An 18,122-nucleotide genomic window follows, 5' to 3' on the forward strand; every position below is an offset into this window, starting at 1 on the left:
CATTCACACATAAATGTCACCTCAGTAGGGTTATTATTAGGGGTCATTTCATTATTTGTTTTCATGAAGGTTTGTAAAACTCGAAAATATTTCTATACACACAGGATCTGAATGTCTATGTTAATAATAAAAATAATAAAATAACTGAAAAGAATTTACGAACACAAATCTCAGCAAGTAAAATCCAGTCACTAATGTCTTATGAAATGCCTATAACCCAGTAGATTATTATATTTTCTTCCTGTATTCATTGAATAGAGATTTTGTTATTTCACAGTCTTAAGAACACTTTTGTAACAATAATGGAGGTAAATCTAAAATGAATATAGTATCTGCAGAACTATACCAGTGTGAAGGATCAGTTGTGTTCATGTGGATATGGACATCTTATTTTTAAGGCAAGAATATTTCTAAGGTAGTCTCTAGAATAATATTGTCAGTAATCTGTTGAGTCATTTATTGCTCTTTGCTCCATTACAATCTCTGCTTCCACAACCTAGAGAAATCCTCAATAACTATGATTTTATTTTGAAAAGCAAAATTTAGAGTAAATTTATAAAATAAGGAAAAGTAGTGAAAGTATAAAATATTCTAACATATCTTTGTGCAAGAGACATCATCTAGTGTCATTGCTTTCCAAGTTCTTGCTATTTGACTCACTGACAATACCGCAAACCTTCATTTCAAGAATAACAGCATTTTCACATTTGTGTGGTAGCATTCTTAAATCCAAATATTAGCAATGTTATATGTTCTGATCCCACAGAGAAATTGCTTGAAGTTTTCTAAGAGTGGCATTTTCAGCTTTCTGGGAGGGCAGGGAAGACTTTCCTTCTTCCCTGAAATTCCTATTGAATGTTCTGTATTAAATATGTCTTCAGTTCTGCACATCCACAATGTAAGCTTATTAGCTAGATTTGCTTACATGCTTCCCTTTTTAGCTGAATGCTTTACACTTAGACTCCTGTTTCAGCACCACTAGTCCATGTCATAAATATTTGACTTAAAACATGGATTTATTTGTGCTAGTGAAGTGTCTTAATGCCTTCATGTGCAGAAGGCATTTTACAGAATGTCTTATGATTTGCAGGCGGGGCACTGTTGCAACATTTAAGATGATGCTAGATGTTCGTGCACTGGTATCTTACATTTGGAAATCTAAACAAAAGTACACTCTCAATTCTATCCCTTCTGTGTCTTTTAAGCATTATCATAGCTTCCTGTCACACTGATAGAATTTGAAGTTTGAGGTTCTTTCCACAGTCGAAAGGCAGACATCCACTTTAACATCTTGATTGTGCAAGAGTTTGTAGAGATTTTTTGAAGACATAGTGCTTAAAATCTGAAGTAATTATCTGATACAATTTACAAATGCACGGAGGTTCCTTAATCACATTGATTTCATGTCATCTGAAATACTTTGACATATTTTAAATCTTGTGTCATATTTTTCTAATTACATTTTTAAAATAAGGTGTTAAAAACCTGACAAATATCTTTTAGAAAGAGAATGAGAGAACATGGCATTAAGCACAAATTCTTTACCTTAGTTCTATAGAGCTGTTTACAAAAAATACTCCTGTTAACTTAAAATTGTTTGATCACTTTTTAAAAAAAGGTCTTAAAAAAATTTAATTATGATTTTATAGGACAATTGCAAAAACTCTTAAATGTCAAAAATATATACTTGATATTCAATTTGGTATTAATTTAACATACAACAACTCATTCTCAAATATGAGTTGTGCATAGCAGCATGTTTAAGACCGCATTTTCTATCTACCCATTTTGGAAGTCAGACTCCCATACAGATTGTCCTGCTTAGAGCAAACAACAACCTATTGAAGAGACCTAATGTTCACCCAGTATCCGCTATATATGCAACTTTCCCAGGAGCAAGCATGCCACGTCAAGTCAAACACTGCCCTCACTTCTGTTTATTTTTCTAGTGAAATACATGTAAAGGACTAATACAGTTACTAGGAGCAGAGTTTGGCTGCAGGATTGCACATCTATAAATGAGCAGTGTCAGATGCTTATTTTAGCTGTGGTAGTAGGGTAGGAAGCATCGCTATGCATATGCTACATGACGAAGCGTTGCTAAGTACCTCCACAAGTGTGAATTTTATATGAATCAAACCTGTGTTGTAACTAGTAGCAAATATACATATACTTCTTCTTTCAGAACTGTGTTTTAGGCCCAAGTTGCCTTTGCTATGCTGCCAAGATGCGCGAAAATGAAAAACATCACCTTCCACACAAAAATTGCAATGCTGGCAAATGGGCCCTGCCACTCCATCTGCTTCCCTATCCTGTGAAAAGAGAGCTTTTGTTGGCTTAGTTTGTCTTTCAGCGAACGTAGGATACTTTTGCTGGTAATGAAAAAATCCACAAACTTTTCTTGTTAGCATATGCTGTGTCTCTTTCTCAGCATGCTGCTTGTAGAACCTAGGCCAATCAAGCTTTTAACGCAGCCCTGTATCAAATGATCTGAGACTTATTTAAACTATACACCTTTTAAAGTCTCATTGAGAGATTAAATTACGTAACTTTGTACCTTTACAGTTCCCCAAGAGGGTAAAGGGAACTTTGTGCATGTTAATATCGGACTTGTGAGCTGACTATATCTGATAGTTTTTAATTCTTCAGTGATACAGAAAGTAAGCTGTAGACCTGAGGTGAATAAAAGACTTCTCATTCCTGAAAGACTCGGGCTGACCTTGCCAGTACCATTAATCATGAGCAGAGCTCAAGCAGATTGTATAGCACTGCAGAGATTTTAGAAGGAGAATATAAAGATATATGCACTTTGGGGGCCATAAACCATTGTTTTACAAACTGTCTATGCCTTAGATCATCAGAAAAAGTCAGATGAAATAGTTTTACAAGAGATCTTCCATGGCATAATGCTTTGCGCATATCCGTACTTCTGTTACCTGCACAGCTATATTTATGCGTGGGTATATACATAAACTGTGGGCAAACATACTGGTTTATGTTTTTATTCTGCCTCTGTTAATATTTTGGAGAGAACGAAATTAATAAGGTTTCCATCCTCAAAAGGCTTTCTAAAATGTTTCATGTGGGTCTGACACGTAAATACAGTGATATGCTGAACAGTAGCAGATGGTCAGTTGAAAAATATCTATCTCTAAAATGTGTATGCCTATAATACCTACAGAACAACAATCTAATTGCAAAGAAGAGTGATGTGGAGTTCTTTACACATACTTCTTTAGTGGCACTTACATGGGGAAAACAATGTCTTGGTACTAAAAATACGATAATACTCTCAAGCCCTCTCCATTGTATGTTCTAATAATAATCTCATTTTAAAAGAAAAGGAGGAGCCAAGGGAAATTTCCTTTACATAAAGGAATAGCTGCTTTCATCTTTTTATTATTTTGGAAAAACTTCATATTTGCATGAACATTTTAAATATTCATTGGTGCTAAGACCTTTTCATTTTAAATTTGGGCTTTACATCTTAAGAATGAGCAATAGCATTTAAAATTTAAATTTTTAGTCAAATTTTGGAAAAAGAAATATGACATCTTGACATACTGTATTCTTGTTTTAAAAACAACAAACGTAAACCCCAAACACAATGCACACCCCCCCATCTCAGTTTTAGTCATTAGATATACTCCAGGAAGTGATCTCCATTTTTGTTCTAAAAGAAGTCAGCATTTTGCTATTGCTTCTTGTCTTAAGGTTCTTGTCCAATTTACCATTCAGTTTTGTAACACCATCACAGCAGACTCTTTACCGCTTAAATGATAAAAGTTTCAATAGGCACTTTAGTGGAATTACGAAAAAGCTACCACTCTTCCACTGTGATGCCAGAAAGCTATCTTCTTTCTAAGTCAGGTCAGTAAACTATACCTTGTAGGCCTGAGCTCGTCTCAGTGTAATTCCAGAGTAATAAAATAATAACAACAAAAAACTGTATATTGCAGGATTTATCTCTCCTTCGCAGATCAAACCAAAAGTGACAGTATGATAAACGTAGTAACTTGCTGGAAACAGTTGCTCTCTTTTATAATCAAAGGAATCCTGTCTTATTATAAAGCTTAGGTTTATCTTTTAAATTTTTTGTTGGTTTACTTTTCTTTTTATTTCACTGTTGTAGTTGTACTTAAGTGACTTTGTCAGGGTTATAACTTTCTTCTTCTCCAAACATGTCTGCCAAGATCTTAAAGCGAGGTCCCCACTCATTCAGGTAGTCATAATCTTGGTCTGCCTCTGTAGTAAGGGAGTCTATAGAGCTGAGAGACTCTGCAACTGATCCGTTTCCTTCATAAGCATAGGTTGCCAAGGAGTCATAAGGGGGTGCAGTTGGATCTGCATCATTTTCCTGCAGCCTTTGATTAATGAAATCTCTTATGTCTGTCTTATCTTCCACTGGTGGTCTCTGACGTGGAAAACGCAAGGTGTCTGGTTTTATGTCCCTGCGTATTTTGTTGTCTTCAATCACTTTGGGATTCCTCAGGGCACCTATGTCAAAAGCCTGGGTGTCCTCTTCTCCGCCTCCTTCATCATCATAATGGATAACATTGTCTCTGATGTCTTCTTTAGAGGTCATCAGGGTGTCCTTTTTCTTCTGCCTCCGTAGTGCTACGTACAGTACCACAATGACTGTAACAAGAGAAAACTGAAGTTAAGACGTACAGAAATAATTTGGTACTCTGATGATATATCATTGTATTTTCCTTTGAAAGTTGCAAGCAATCAAAGGGACTTTTTTCCTTAGAATATATGCTTCTACTACTCTTTTAAAACTAGCAGTGCTCTAGCCAATGAAAACTGTTTGATGTATGAGTCTACCTCCTTAGTGCCTGCTGTGCTGCTGAAGGAAGTAACAAATGATTTTCCTACTGGCCTCTGTCAACAAATAGAATTGGATAGGACTTCAGTTTTTAGTTCAGAGAGGCAGAGAAGAAATCTCTTTTTAAAAATGCCTTCCACAACAAAATAGAGAAAACCCTCCAAATTTCCACATTGAATAGACAAAGCCCACAGTATTAAAGAGAAATAAATAATTTTGACTCTTAGAAATAGACAAAAAATAATCCTACGTCAGCTTTTTATACAGCACACTTTGGCCTCTTCAGGGATCTGCTTTGAACAATCCCTTGTGATATGTTTCTGGAGAAAACAAGAGGTCCAGGAGAGCTGGTTGATTTTCAAGTATCACCTCCTCCAGGGTCAACAGTGGGCTATCCTGATGAGCAGGAAAACAAGTAAAGGCAGCAGGAGGCCTGCATGGATGAATAAGTAGCTCCTGAGAGCTACTTCTCAGAGATAGGAAAAGAGGCATCGAAGAGGTGAAAACAGAGACAGGTGAGGCAAGAGAAGTATATAGTGCCTGTCCGAACACGCAGGGATGAAGTTAGTAAAGTCAAAGCCCATCTGGCACTGAATTTTGCAAGGGATATGAATGGCAACAAGAAGGGCTTGTACAAGCACAACAGCAGCAAAAGCAGGGAAAATGTGGGCCTACTGCTAAATGGGGCAGAAGACCTATTGATAAAAGACACAGAAGAGGCCAACCTACTCAATGGCTTCTGTGCCTCTGTCTTTATTGGTAGGGTTGCCCTTCAGGAATTCCAAGTCCTTGAGACAAGAGGGAAAGTCTGGAACAGGAAAGACTAACTCTTGGTGGAAGAGGGTCAAGTTAGGGAACACTTAACAGACTGGACACACACAAGGACGTAGGACATGGTGGGACGCACACGAGTGGTGAGGTCATGGGGACTAGGAGGCATATCTGAAGACGCTCCTATCTTCAACAAAGGCAATAAGAACAAGCTACTGAAGTACAGGCCAGTCAGCCTCACATTGATTCTGAGGAAACTAATGGAGTGAGTAATTCTGGAAAACATTTTCAAACCTATAAAGAACAGGAGGGGGATCAGGAGTCAGCATGGATTTACAAAGGTGAGATTCTGCTTAACTCACCTCATAGCCTTCTACAGTGAGGTGACTGGTGGATGAAGGCAGAAAAGTGCATTATTTTTATCCTAACTTTAGCAAAGCTTTTGATGCCAGCTCCCATAATAATCTTCTCTGAAAAACTGGACTAGAAAAGTAGATGGTGAGGTGGATTACAAAGCTAGCCAAACTGCCAGGCTGTAAGGGTTGTGATCAACAGCTCAAGACCAGATGGAGGCCAGTGTCATTAATGATGTACCCCAGGGTTTGATACTGGAACTAGTTTTGTTTCACATCTTCATAAATGACCTGGATCATGGGATTGAGTGCATCGTCAGCAAGTTTGTAGATGATACAAAACAGGTGTTGTGCCATCATTCAAAGGGACCTCACCAGGCTGGGGGAATGGGCCAACAGGAACGTCATGAAGTGCAACACAGGGAAATGCGAAGTCCAGCAGGTGGAAAGGAATAACTGCATACTGTAGATGCTGTTGACTGAATGGCCAGAAAGCAGCTTGATAGAGAAAGACTTACGGTCCTGGTGGACAGCAAGTACACCATAAGCCAGCAATGTGCCCTTGTGTCAAAGAAGGCCAACAGTATTTTGGGATGCATTAGGAAGAGCATTGTAAACAGGTCTAGGGAAGTGATCATTCCCCTCTGTTCATCCCTGGTCAGACACACTTGGAGTTCTGGGTCCAGTTCTGGGCTCCTCAGTACGAGACAGACATGGACTTCCTGGAGTGAGTCCAGTGCAGAGCCATGAAGATGATTAAGGAACTGGAACATCTGCTGTGTGAGGAGAAGCTGAGAGAGCTGGCATTGTTCAGCCTGGACAAAAGAAGTCTCAGCGGGATCTTATCAGTGTGTAGAGATACCTGATGGATGGAAACAAGAAGATGGAGCAAGGTTTCTCTCGGTGGTGCCCAGTGACAGGACAAGAGGCAATGGGCACAAATTGGAATACAGGAAATTCCATCAAAATATTAAAGAAAAGCTTCTTTACTGTCAGAATGGTCAAGCATTGGATCGTGTTGCCTAGAGAAGTAGTGCTGTATCCATCCCTGGAGATAGTCAAAACCCATCTGGATACTGAGCAACCTGCTCTAACTGACCCTGTTATAAGCAGGGACATTGGACTAGTGGTGTCTTCCAACTGTGATTTTGTGACTCTACGTAATATAAAATGTTATAAACTGGTTTTATGCCAAATGGGAATTGAATGACAGTCAGCTTGTGGGGTTTTTCCCAATAGTTTGTCTTTGGAGTTATATTTCATTGGTTGCAAAGTCTGCTTATAGTAAACTGGCCGTTTTCTTATTTTTAATTCCCTAACTGCTTCTGCTCAAAATTACGGTGTTCTAAGTGCTGTTGTTGAAGTAACACAATAATGAATACAGGATGATTATAAATTCACAGTCAGGCTTGTGTGGCCAAAAATAACTTCTGATTCTGGTAATATGTTGACTGTCTTTTGTGTAGAAATTAGTTCAAGAGTGACTTCAACTACAATTTTAATGACTCTGTGTCAGGCCAGATTCACAGCAAGAAATGAAAATCCAAAAGTAGTTTTTAAATTGATCAATGGAATAGTAAGGAGAAACTCTGGATATAAAATAAGTGCCATTCTCTTAGGCTACACACAGCACTGGGGATCTCATTACTTATACATTAGTTTTTCTGGGTAAAATTGCCAGGCTGATTGGAATGAAGTGAGTTATTAAAGGACCAAAACCTCTTTTCCAAACATAATTTCAGTAATTCAGTCTGGTGTTCTGTGCAAAGCGGGAATTAAAATGTCTTCATTAGTTTTGTATATGCCAAGAGCATCAATCAGCAGCAGATCTAGTAAGGAGTTCTTTGACATAATAATTTTGTATTGAATATGCTAGGTTTTTTGAATAAAAATTGTATGTATTTCAGCAACACTCTAGGGAAACATAAACACAGTTCTGTTGAAGGCCTCCATGATCACCTAGCAAACTTGGGGGAAATTCAGACCAGGTATTCCTGCTTCCCGAGATACTCTGTGATTGTAAATGATGTCTGTACCAAGAGCAGCAAGCTCTCTTCTGTGTGGTTCACACTGCCCAGATTACTGGTCACAAAGCTGGCAACTTGAAAAGCTTTGCTACAACTGCGTGCTTAGGGTTTCTAGGCACTTTGCTCTGTAACAGAGAGGTTAGATATCCAGGGAGTCCTGCCTTAAGACAGACTCTAATTGACTTACCTCTTCATGTGAAAATAAGTTAAAGCTTTTTTCATAATGGAATTTCTTTGGTGCTGAGGCTCACCCTTGGCTGCTTTTACCCAGGAAATCCATAAAAGTAAAAAAAGTAGCCTCAAGGAATTGTGGTAAAGGAGACAGCATTCTTCTTGCTTCCAAAGAACTGACCTAAGGTTGTTTTGTTTTGTTTTAAATTCTTCAGAATGGATGTATTTGTTATTAATTCCTATTCCAAGGGAAGTATGACAGTTTGCCATTCTCATTCTGATTTGAAACAACATTTTTCTCTCAACATAAATTTTTTACACAGGACAGAAATTCTGACTTTTACCTACTGCTACTCAGAAGCTATTTATGTAACCCTGAGCCTGTAGTAGTTTACTTAAATGGTAAATTACTATATTATCCAAATGCAAGGAGGTATACATATGTTATATTCTGGGTCTGCAGCCATTTTTGCCTATGCATTAGACCTACATAAGGAGTAGCATGAGAGCTAGGAAGACCACTAGTTTCAAGAAGAGGCATAGACTAGCATCTGTAAGAATCAGTCTGCTTTCTGCAGCCCACATTGTGCCTGTGTAAGATACAAAGTTGGTTTTCTTTCGTTATCGGTGAATTAAGGCTATATTATAAGTAGGATGCACATGAGTATTGACTGCTTTGGGCATGCTGTAATTAAGGCAACATTCAAATCAATGTAGAACAAATGAAAATGCCACGTTACAGAATCCATGACTGCCTGAAATGAAAATGTTCCTGTAAAGTTTTAGATGAATCTAACCAGTCATAGTCTACATTACAGTTATGTTCTCCTCCCTTATTTTTTCTTTCACCTTTTGCTCACGTTGTAATGAAGAGTTAAACAAAGGCCCTTACGAAGTCATTAGTGCTGTCACTATCAGTAAGACTTGTCTACCTTAGTAATAATATAAAAATATTAATTCTTCAAGAAAAGTATTCAAACAAAACTGTTTCAGAGAAAAAAACATGGTTTAGATTCCACTGAAATCAGAAACTGAAAGCTGGTTCTCTTCATGACAGAAGAAATATGTAGGTGCTAGCAGATTCATGGTCACAGTGCTTTGGGATGTTTTTCTAGAAGCGTAGAAGTATAGAAGTTCTCATAAACTGCTACACTTTTTAAATAGCTTTTGTTAAACAATAGTTAAACCTAATAACAACACAAATTAATTCACAGATGGATAATCAGAATAATGCACTTCACACGGTTTCATGAGAACTAACCTAGAAGTATAACAATACACAACAAGATTGCGATCAGTGCTCCTGTGCTGAGGCCTACTGGTAAGAAGATTGCTTCCACGTTGCAGGACAGGATGGTACCATCAGAATCACATCTGCAAACACGGATCGTCATTGTGTTTGTGCTGCTCTGGACAGGGTAACTGCTATCTTCTATTACTATTGGAAGAAAGTACAGCTCTTGCTGCCTTCTGCTGTAACCATTTCTCCTGGTTTCAATCCCAGCTGTATTGTCTGTAAAACATGACATTGTCGTTACAACATTTACACTGTTGTACTTTGTATCACCTTTAGTAATAGGCAGCTATTCCATTTCTGAAACTCAGTCAAGGACACGCTTTATGTAATTTCCTTGTTCTATCATTACAGAAGCTGTTGTTTTCTGATACATCTGTTTTTTGCAGAGCATTAAAAAATATTCCATTTGTTGTAAACTTGTTAGCTTGACAGGTAAGATTTCAAAGAAGACAAATAATAACTAAAAAATATTACAGGTATTAGATTAGAAAGGCTTTTCATTTTTTCTTTTCTCCTCATCTCCTTATATTCCAAGCCTGTGGTCCAAAGGACTTGCATTGAACATAGATTTAGAATCAAGTGTCTATTAATTAATTAATGTCCCTCTAAAAATGAAAGTAATATACCTAGACAAAATGCAAAACCCCTTCAACTTTCCTTCCGCTTTAAAAATAAGTACAACAATAAACAGAATACTTTATAATCAGTACATTTTCCATCAGTCATGAATCTGTTCAGAACTCCTAGAAGTCACATTTTATCATTTCTTCCCTGTAGATAATCAGCTATCGCTGCTTTTCTTAAATCAAACAGAGTAGCAAGGAAATAAATTGCAGATTAAACGAATTACATTGGAAGCAAAACCAAAATGAAATTAGCTGACAGATCTGAATGAAGGTAGCCTGCAGCAGTCACCCTTTTGCCACCTCACTCACGTGCTTTACTATATCTTTAGGTCACTTGCTCTCCATGTTACAACTTTCATCCCATCTTGGAGTTTTGTCACTAGGTAGAAGGATTAAGGGCTCTGTATTCAATACTCAAATACTTGTGTCCAGTTCTGATTAAGGACAATATGAAGGAACACTAAATATCCCAAATCAGATTTCTTATGATCAGACATTGTTGAGAAAGTGCTTGACTGATAAAATGTTTATTTCAGAAGACTCCTTTTTATCAAACTCCAACATGGCACATGCACATGTCAAGTTCAGTGACATTTACTTTTGAAAAAGAAAAATATCTCGGAATTGTTTGAATCAAACCAACTTCCATGTTCAGCTTGTTCTTTCTATGATTAATCATCTGCACTGTACAAAGAGGTTTAGATCTAATTTGAAGTCATCCATCTTAATTTTATTTCTACTCTTATTTCTATTTCTATTAATAGAATTATTTCTATTTTATTTCTTCTAATTGCAATGTTGAAGATCACTTTAATACATGTTACAATGCAACCAAATGACTTTCTGTTCTCCTTTGAGAAGAATCAAAAAGATTGAGCTCTTAAGTCTTTGACTTTGAAAAACTGCTGTTGCTCTTCTATGACCTCTTTCAATTGTTCAGGGTCCTTTTGAAAATATGGACATGTTTGAAATCTACACAGAGCAGCCTGGAGCTGCAGCCTGGAGATGAGACAGCTTCTGGTTCTTCGGTCTACTGGCAATATATTCACTTTCAGGATGTGCGTAACAGTCTGGAGAAAAGGAAAATTCTCTATCATCTTACATGAGCAACTGAGTGCGCTTAGCAGGGAATCAGCCCTCTAGGGAGCAGAGTGAGACCAGCGAAGTGGAAAGAGGAAGGTAGGCGGTTCAGCTGGAAGCACTCCAGCTCTGCCAGGGCCTCTCACTTCTATTCATGGCTGGTGGATTGGTCTCAGCGCTGCTGAAGGCTTAGTCTAAAAACATAATATTTCCCTGTGTTTATGTCTATAGAGACTCCAAATGGCAACCTTGAGCTTCTGTCGTCATTGAGTTACATTCTGAAGAAGTATCGAACCTGGAATAATTTATTATTTTGGGTACACTACAAACATATTACACCTGCTGTAATACCAAACTACCCAAGATTTTCAGCTGTGTGGAACAGCACTGGTTTCTGGACTTCCTGATGTGTTTAAAAATCTTAAACACCTTTACTCACAAAAGCATTTATTGTAACAGTGTGAACATGATTGTTTCCTCAAAAAAAAAATCAAAATTCCTTTCACAAAGTACCTGCTTGGTACTAACATAACTGCTGACTCAAAAGATAATGATATTTCTGTTTTTAAAGGGTTTCTGTAGTAAAGATAAGGTTTTGTTATTAGACCTCTAAATTGTGCAGAGAGCAGACCTTCCACCTTTTTAGCAAACAAAAGGCAGGAGATATAGAAAATATTGTACAGGTTTTCTATTTGGACAGATTTTTATAATAGCTCTGTAAAATCATTAAAAATAAGAAAGTTTTTTATGGCTGGAAAATATTCCAAAAAAGCTTTTTTTTCTGTTTTCCTTAAGTTTCAATAGATACTGTACTTCTTTCTTCTTTTTAGTAAGTGTGAAGAAATGCTTTTAAGAGTGTGTACGTTGGTACACACACACACAATCATTTATGCACGAAAAATTGTGTGTCTTAGGGATTTCTAATTCAATTTTTTATGGGAATATTGCATTTGTTTTTAAATGATAGGGAAAGTTTGCTAACAGACTACTGAGATCCAAAGTCATCTTGGTGTCAATGTTACTGATTTAAACAGGGAAGTTTAATTATCTATTAATATTAGAGCAATTTTCTCACCAAGCTTATATGCTAAGCACACTTCACAAAAGCTGCAAATGAGAAAGGTCATTGAGCTTAACTACTGTATAGCCTTTTTAAGTTTAAAGATTCTTTTGAGGAATTAAGTATGTTAAAATGACCTGAGAAGAACTGGAAGACTTATATTTAAAGTACTAGATTATAATTATTTGAAAAAATTTAAACCTTGGTGAAATTAAAGGATATTTTAGTAAATGGACGGACAGAAAGAAAGAAATTAAAGCTCTTACTTTAAAGAAATCTTAACCAAAAGAGCAAAGGTATTTAGAAATGCACAGTATTGATATTATAAGAGTACATAACTGCTAAGATATTACACATACGGTTCTTAAAATGTATTGAAAAGTGAAAAGATAAAAGTAATTCCTGTAAACTATAAGAAAGGTCTAAAGAGGTATATTTTCCTTCTTCTGTTAATGTATAGAAAACATTTTTTTTCTTTTGATTATAATCATCAGCAAAGTTCATCGTGCTGAGTTTTCCAAGGAAATATTACCAACAGTTAAGTAGGGAGCAGAACAGTACAGCATTAAGGGGAAGCAAACTTAAGCATTATGCAAAATTTTAAGTCTAGTGGGACACAGATATAAAGCATTTAAATCTTCTTGGCAGAATTCTAGTTAGATATTGCAATGTCACTACATTTTAAAATATTGTAGCTGTTAAAACCAACCTGTTATGGCTAAGCATTTCTGGAGAAGAGTAATGACTTAATCTTCCAAGAACAGAAGTAAGGGGACTCTATCTGTTGTAAGATTGTTCTTCATATTCATTGAGCTGTCTGTCTCAAGAAAACTATTTGAATGACCTCTGATAAAGTGCTGATCTACATATTTTTTGTTTCATAAGTTACCATTATTCATGTGTGCAATGCTACAAATTATTATGGTTTCATTATATATTGTATTTAAAAATCATTAAGTGAAATTCTTTGCTCATCCATAAAATATTTTTAGCTATCCATCACATACTAGGATAAAAGTCACTAATAAGTTTGGGAATAAACCATTTTTGTCTTGTCATCTTCACAAAGGAGTTATATAAAAAGAGAGAATAAGCACAGTTTCTTTTACTGCTGTTTCAAATTAATTGCTTCCTGGACTTTCTTAATGATAAAGGTCTTCACAATTAATAGCTGTGCTTATTTTGTTGGCTTTAATTTTGTATCACTTAACATTGGCAAAAGTGTATGGCTTAAAAAATAATGTAAGTCATATACTTCAGTGGTTTTAAAAAAGGCTAAATAAATGGACTCTGCAACTTCTTTCATTTTGTGTATTTTCCATTTCTAGTCCTTTCCACGGCTTGGGTTACTTAATTCTCAAGAAAGGAACCTTTACATCATACTGAATGTCATCTCAAATTAAAAATAATAATTAGTGTAAGTAATAAAATTAAAAAAAATAAGAATTTTATACTTTTGTTTAAAAGTAATACTTATAGCCTACATAGTTAAAAAGTCAAAGGAGTGTTTTGGAGGGTGTTCTTTCTTTGCAGGGTAACGCAAATACTTTTTAGTGAAATGCTTATCACATCACAGTTCTTTAAAGATCACTTAATAGCTGATAAAATCATGGTTATTTTTTTTTCCTTATTTGATTAAAGTGATTAGTGGTGAAAATTTACTGCAGTTTATTATGATGTTTTAACTGTGTTCACAAGGCTACATGCTTGAAGATGTTTACAACAGAAAAAAGACCCACTTTTTCATCTTGGGTTCTTCTTAGCCATTTATCAAAAGCATTCAAGTGAAAAAGAAAAAAAGGTGATCAGTTACGACAAAAATTGGGCAAAAAATCAGAGATGTTGATTATATAAATCTACAGATCATTAAGAGTGTTGTGGGATGTTATACTGCAGCAACACTGTCTGTATTTAGAACTAATTCGTCTGCAGGACTATACATCCGCCAGAAAGCACAATAGCCGGATACTTTGAAAACAGTTAGTGAAGTATTTAAACAAGGCAGCAATAGTGCCTTGTTTAAAAGTATACCTGCCTTGACATTTGAGTTCTTCCTGAGATACTGAATGATAAAAGGAAGAAAATAAAACAGGTAGCAGTTTTTGCAGGCCTGTAGGGAAATCTCAACCTTTGGTGTTCTGACAATTCCTGTCCCCTAAAAATGAGAAAAGGTGTGAGACCTGAATTTATATTATTATATGTCCTGGATAGTTTAATAATTAGAAAAGTCAAATAAAAATGTCTATAGACATGACTGTAATACAAAGTAATCATTTTTGTCATTATAAGAACATCCTGCTGCTCTGAAAGAGATGTACAGGTAAGCAACTTACTTCTGTAGTCATGGACTGTGAAATTCGGTTTGTTGGAAGCCTCAGCTGACAGTCTGAAGGAAAACCTTTGCCCAGCTGGTGACAAATCTTTATCTGCTGCAGTGACAGTCTGTATCACCTGAAACCAGATTAAGGTTAATTCTGAAGTCAGTTCACTCTTCTAAAAAAAGCAGTTTTGTAGAAGTGCAAAGTGAACATCAAATGAAACAATGAAAGTGAAATCCTGCTGGATTACTCTCATTCCTCTAACATATTGGACAGTGGAGTCAAGAAGTCTGAATACTATAGCCTCCAGAGGACTCATGATGTCTCAGAAGGTCTGGCTTTGACATATCTGAAGGAAATCAGAAAGATTTACCCTATATTCATAGCAGAAGTATTTAATATTTGTTTTTTGTATCAAAACACTAGTGATTGTTACCAGATGAGTGACTACTTAAAGACAGTTCACTTTATCTGCTGCTACTACTGTCACTGTTGCAACTGGTACATGTTGAAGTATGTCACAAAGCTGCACCCTAATTTTACAGCTTGAAATGAAGTGGAGAGGATCGAAAGGTCTGCACCATCTAGACATGAAGGAACTTTTGGGTCCCGGAGCCCTATCTACCAGATTTCAGGTAAGCACAGTGCAGTCAAAATGTTTCATAGTAGGATTGTCACTGATCTTTTAAAAAGGAAGGCATTTTTTTATGTTACAAAGGTCTAAATATTTATAATTTTTGACAGCTCAGTGCTTATCTCAGCCTTTCCTGTAAAAAGTTCCCTTTTCTACTGTTAGTTCCTGGATAAGGTACTAACTAAAGCTATCTGATAAACTAGAAGTTAAATTAGGTTGTATGGCAGTTAGTTGAAACATATTAAAAAAAAAAAAAAAAGAGATGAGATAGGAATGTCATGTGAACTCATAGACAAATCTGTAATAAAGCCAATAAAAACCACATGGACTGATTACATATTACATACATACAAAGAGAAGTCACTGATTACAAAGCAGGCTCAATATATTCCTTCCATGGCTGGCAGTAACTATCAAAGTTGAACAGCTGAAGTTACAAATCTTGTCTTGGAAACAGTATTAGCTGTTAATATGTATGATGGTCGGGCTTGGTGCTTTGCAGCATTATGTTTAATTGCACAGGTTTTGTGCAGAAGGAGAACATGACAACAGCTTCTGGGGCCAGCTCTGCTAATACTGCCATCACTCATGGTATAAGGTGATATTCCAAATCTGAAGTAGATTTTGCATGCTATGTATATATTTGAAACTGCTTACAAAAACAAGCTTTCAGGAGGATTGTCTTTGGGGTTATGGGTTCTTTTTCTCAGAGTAGAGCACAGAAATGTATGTAAACCATCCTACTCCATTTATTCACTGCAGTTTTACCCTTTTATAGAAGTGTCTTTAAGGAAGGGACTATTTCTCCTGTCATAGCTATTAAATGCACAGCAAAGGGTGGCTCAGGCCCATATAATCAGGAATAATAAAAATAAATAGACCATAAAGGTCAAAAAACATAATTTCAAAAGGTAAGTATTTTGAACACAGACATTTTATTTGTAAAAGAATTTTAACCATGATGTCATTTTTAAACCCCAAAATTTCTATTGCTATAAATAATACAGAAAGTAAAAGCAAAATAGCAAGCATTACAAATTTGAAATACCTGGCCTGGTTTGGCATTTTCACATACAGATGTCTCATATGGAACTGAAATTTCAGGAGGAAACTCGTTGACATCCAGGACATTTATTATAACGTTGACTTTGCTCGTTAATAGTGGGTTACCTATAAATGATTTTTAGGAGAAAAGCATTAAGGAATACTATTTATGTTTATTGTCATCACCAGTGCCCATGAGCTGTCATAAACAGTTTTAATCTCAGTACTGTGATTTCTAAAAGCCCTTGACTTCCATTTATTTATGATTTATACTAAGGAGGAATTAGAAGCAAACTTCTAATCATTTTGCACCAGACTTTCATCCATTACTCTTCATGGAGTAAGGAATCAATCAACACGATTATGTTCATCAGAGCATAAATTAAAGAATTTGAACTTCTACCTGTAATTAAAGATGCAAACTTTTCTCAGATCACTTTTCGTGGAGTCTGTGGAAAATGCTTCCAATGGTTAAAACTGAATTCTGTTTTCCACAATGGGATGCAGAAAACCAATATTTATTACTTAGCCACTGTTTACATCTTCAAGATATTAAGGCGGTAAGTGGATCATACCCATTTAGAAGATGGAGAAAAGTAAGAGAGAAAGATATAAAGAGAAATCTTGCTGAAAACCAGACAGAGTCAGTGATAAATTGAGCAGTGAAACACGTAGAGCTAGCATTCAACTTGTGGTTAAACCTTTAGGCTATGTTGTAACAGTTGTTTCTTTAACTGCAGAATTATTTGCAAGCAGCAAATACTTTTTTTGCAAAAGAAATCCTAAAAAACAGTATACAATATGCTTCTTTCCATTGTCCTACCAATGCAGATAAACTTCATCAGTCACTAGATGCATTTTATCAACAAGTTTACCTGCAAATGCAATGTCTGACAGAAAGAAGACACAACTTCCACACAAAGCAGAAAATATTCTCTTTTACTTTATTCTGAGACTCCTTGCAATATAACAGATACATAAAAAACATTTTAACTGGTGAGTCAAAAAAAATAATTATTTTATCCTTTTGCATTTAAGAAGAATGCCAACCACTGTACAGACACAGTTAATTATTCAAGAAATCTATGCTATGAATCAGGGTGATGTTGGAGCAACAGCATGGAGTCATGGCTAAGTACAAGAACAGTTTTCTTGGTTCTGCAGATATAAATGGACCCTTCAAATTATTTGCATTACCTTCTTACTTTGTAATGTGTATAAACCTTTGCATTTCTGTTGTTTATAACTAACACAGCAAGAGGAAAGCCTCTTCATGGTGGCACCAGAGAAATTTTACATGATTTCTTTCTTGATCTTAGGAACTACTAAAAGGAGTGTTTTCAAGAGGCCTCTGTCAAAGCCAAAAGGTATTCCCCAGTGATTTCCTAGTTAAGTAGGACCAACTACAAGTAGAAGTGTGCTTTGCTTGTTTACAAGTAGTGGATAAACTAACCATTCTGCAAAATCAGTTTGGAATCTATTAAAAAAACCCACAAAAAACCCACTACCCAATTCACACAATATTTGTAGTTCCTTCCTATAAACATATCTAATTAATAACTATCTCTTTTTATCCTCATTCATTTCCAATTCAACATATACCTTTCTTACTTACAGAATGTCTCTGTGGAGAAAGACATTGTGCAGTATGAATGAAGACAGAGTTTGGTGTAAGAGCTGGGATTAAGCAATGGTTCTTTACATGCCCAAAGAACAAGAAGAAATCTAGATCACTTGCTCACTGTTGGTTCTTTTGTGTAATGGGAAACAAAAACATACTAAGAAGTTATTTTAGTCAGTAGAGGGCAGGACACTGACTCTGAATATATACAGAGATCAGAAAAGTCCCAAGCAGGTCAAGTTCATTCAGTTACTGGCAGAAACAACCTAACTTAAAACTTCCCTTCTAGCAG

General features: G+C 36.0%; 1 protein-coding gene across 1 annotated transcript in view; it reads right to left on the bottom strand.

Moving 5' to 3' along the window:
* Nucleotides 1-3,482: 3,482 nt before the first annotated feature.
* Nucleotides 3,483-18,122, bottom strand: part of CDH12 (cadherin 12) — a 390,071-nt gene continuing 375,431 nt past the window's right edge. Inside the window, exons 10-13 of the mRNA XM_009940762.2 lie at nucleotides 16,214-16,335; nucleotides 14,547-14,664; nucleotides 9,412-9,663; nucleotides 3,483-4,638 (exon numbers count right to left, since the gene is read on the bottom strand). Of these exons, the coding sequence (XP_009939064.2) occupies nucleotides 4,139-4,638; nucleotides 9,412-9,663; nucleotides 14,547-14,664; nucleotides 16,214-16,335 (992 nt within the window). The 3' untranslated portion in view covers nucleotides 3,483-4,138. The remainder of the gene's footprint in view (nucleotides 4,639-9,411; nucleotides 9,664-14,546; nucleotides 14,665-16,213; nucleotides 16,336-18,122) is intronic.

The sequence above is a fragment of the Opisthocomus hoazin genome, chromosome 3, assembly GCF_030867145.1.
Source record: "Opisthocomus hoazin isolate bOpiHoa1 chromosome 3, bOpiHoa1.hap1, whole genome shotgun sequence".
Classification (NCBI taxonomy): Eukaryota; Metazoa; Chordata; class Aves; order Opisthocomiformes; family Opisthocomidae; genus Opisthocomus; species Opisthocomus hoazin.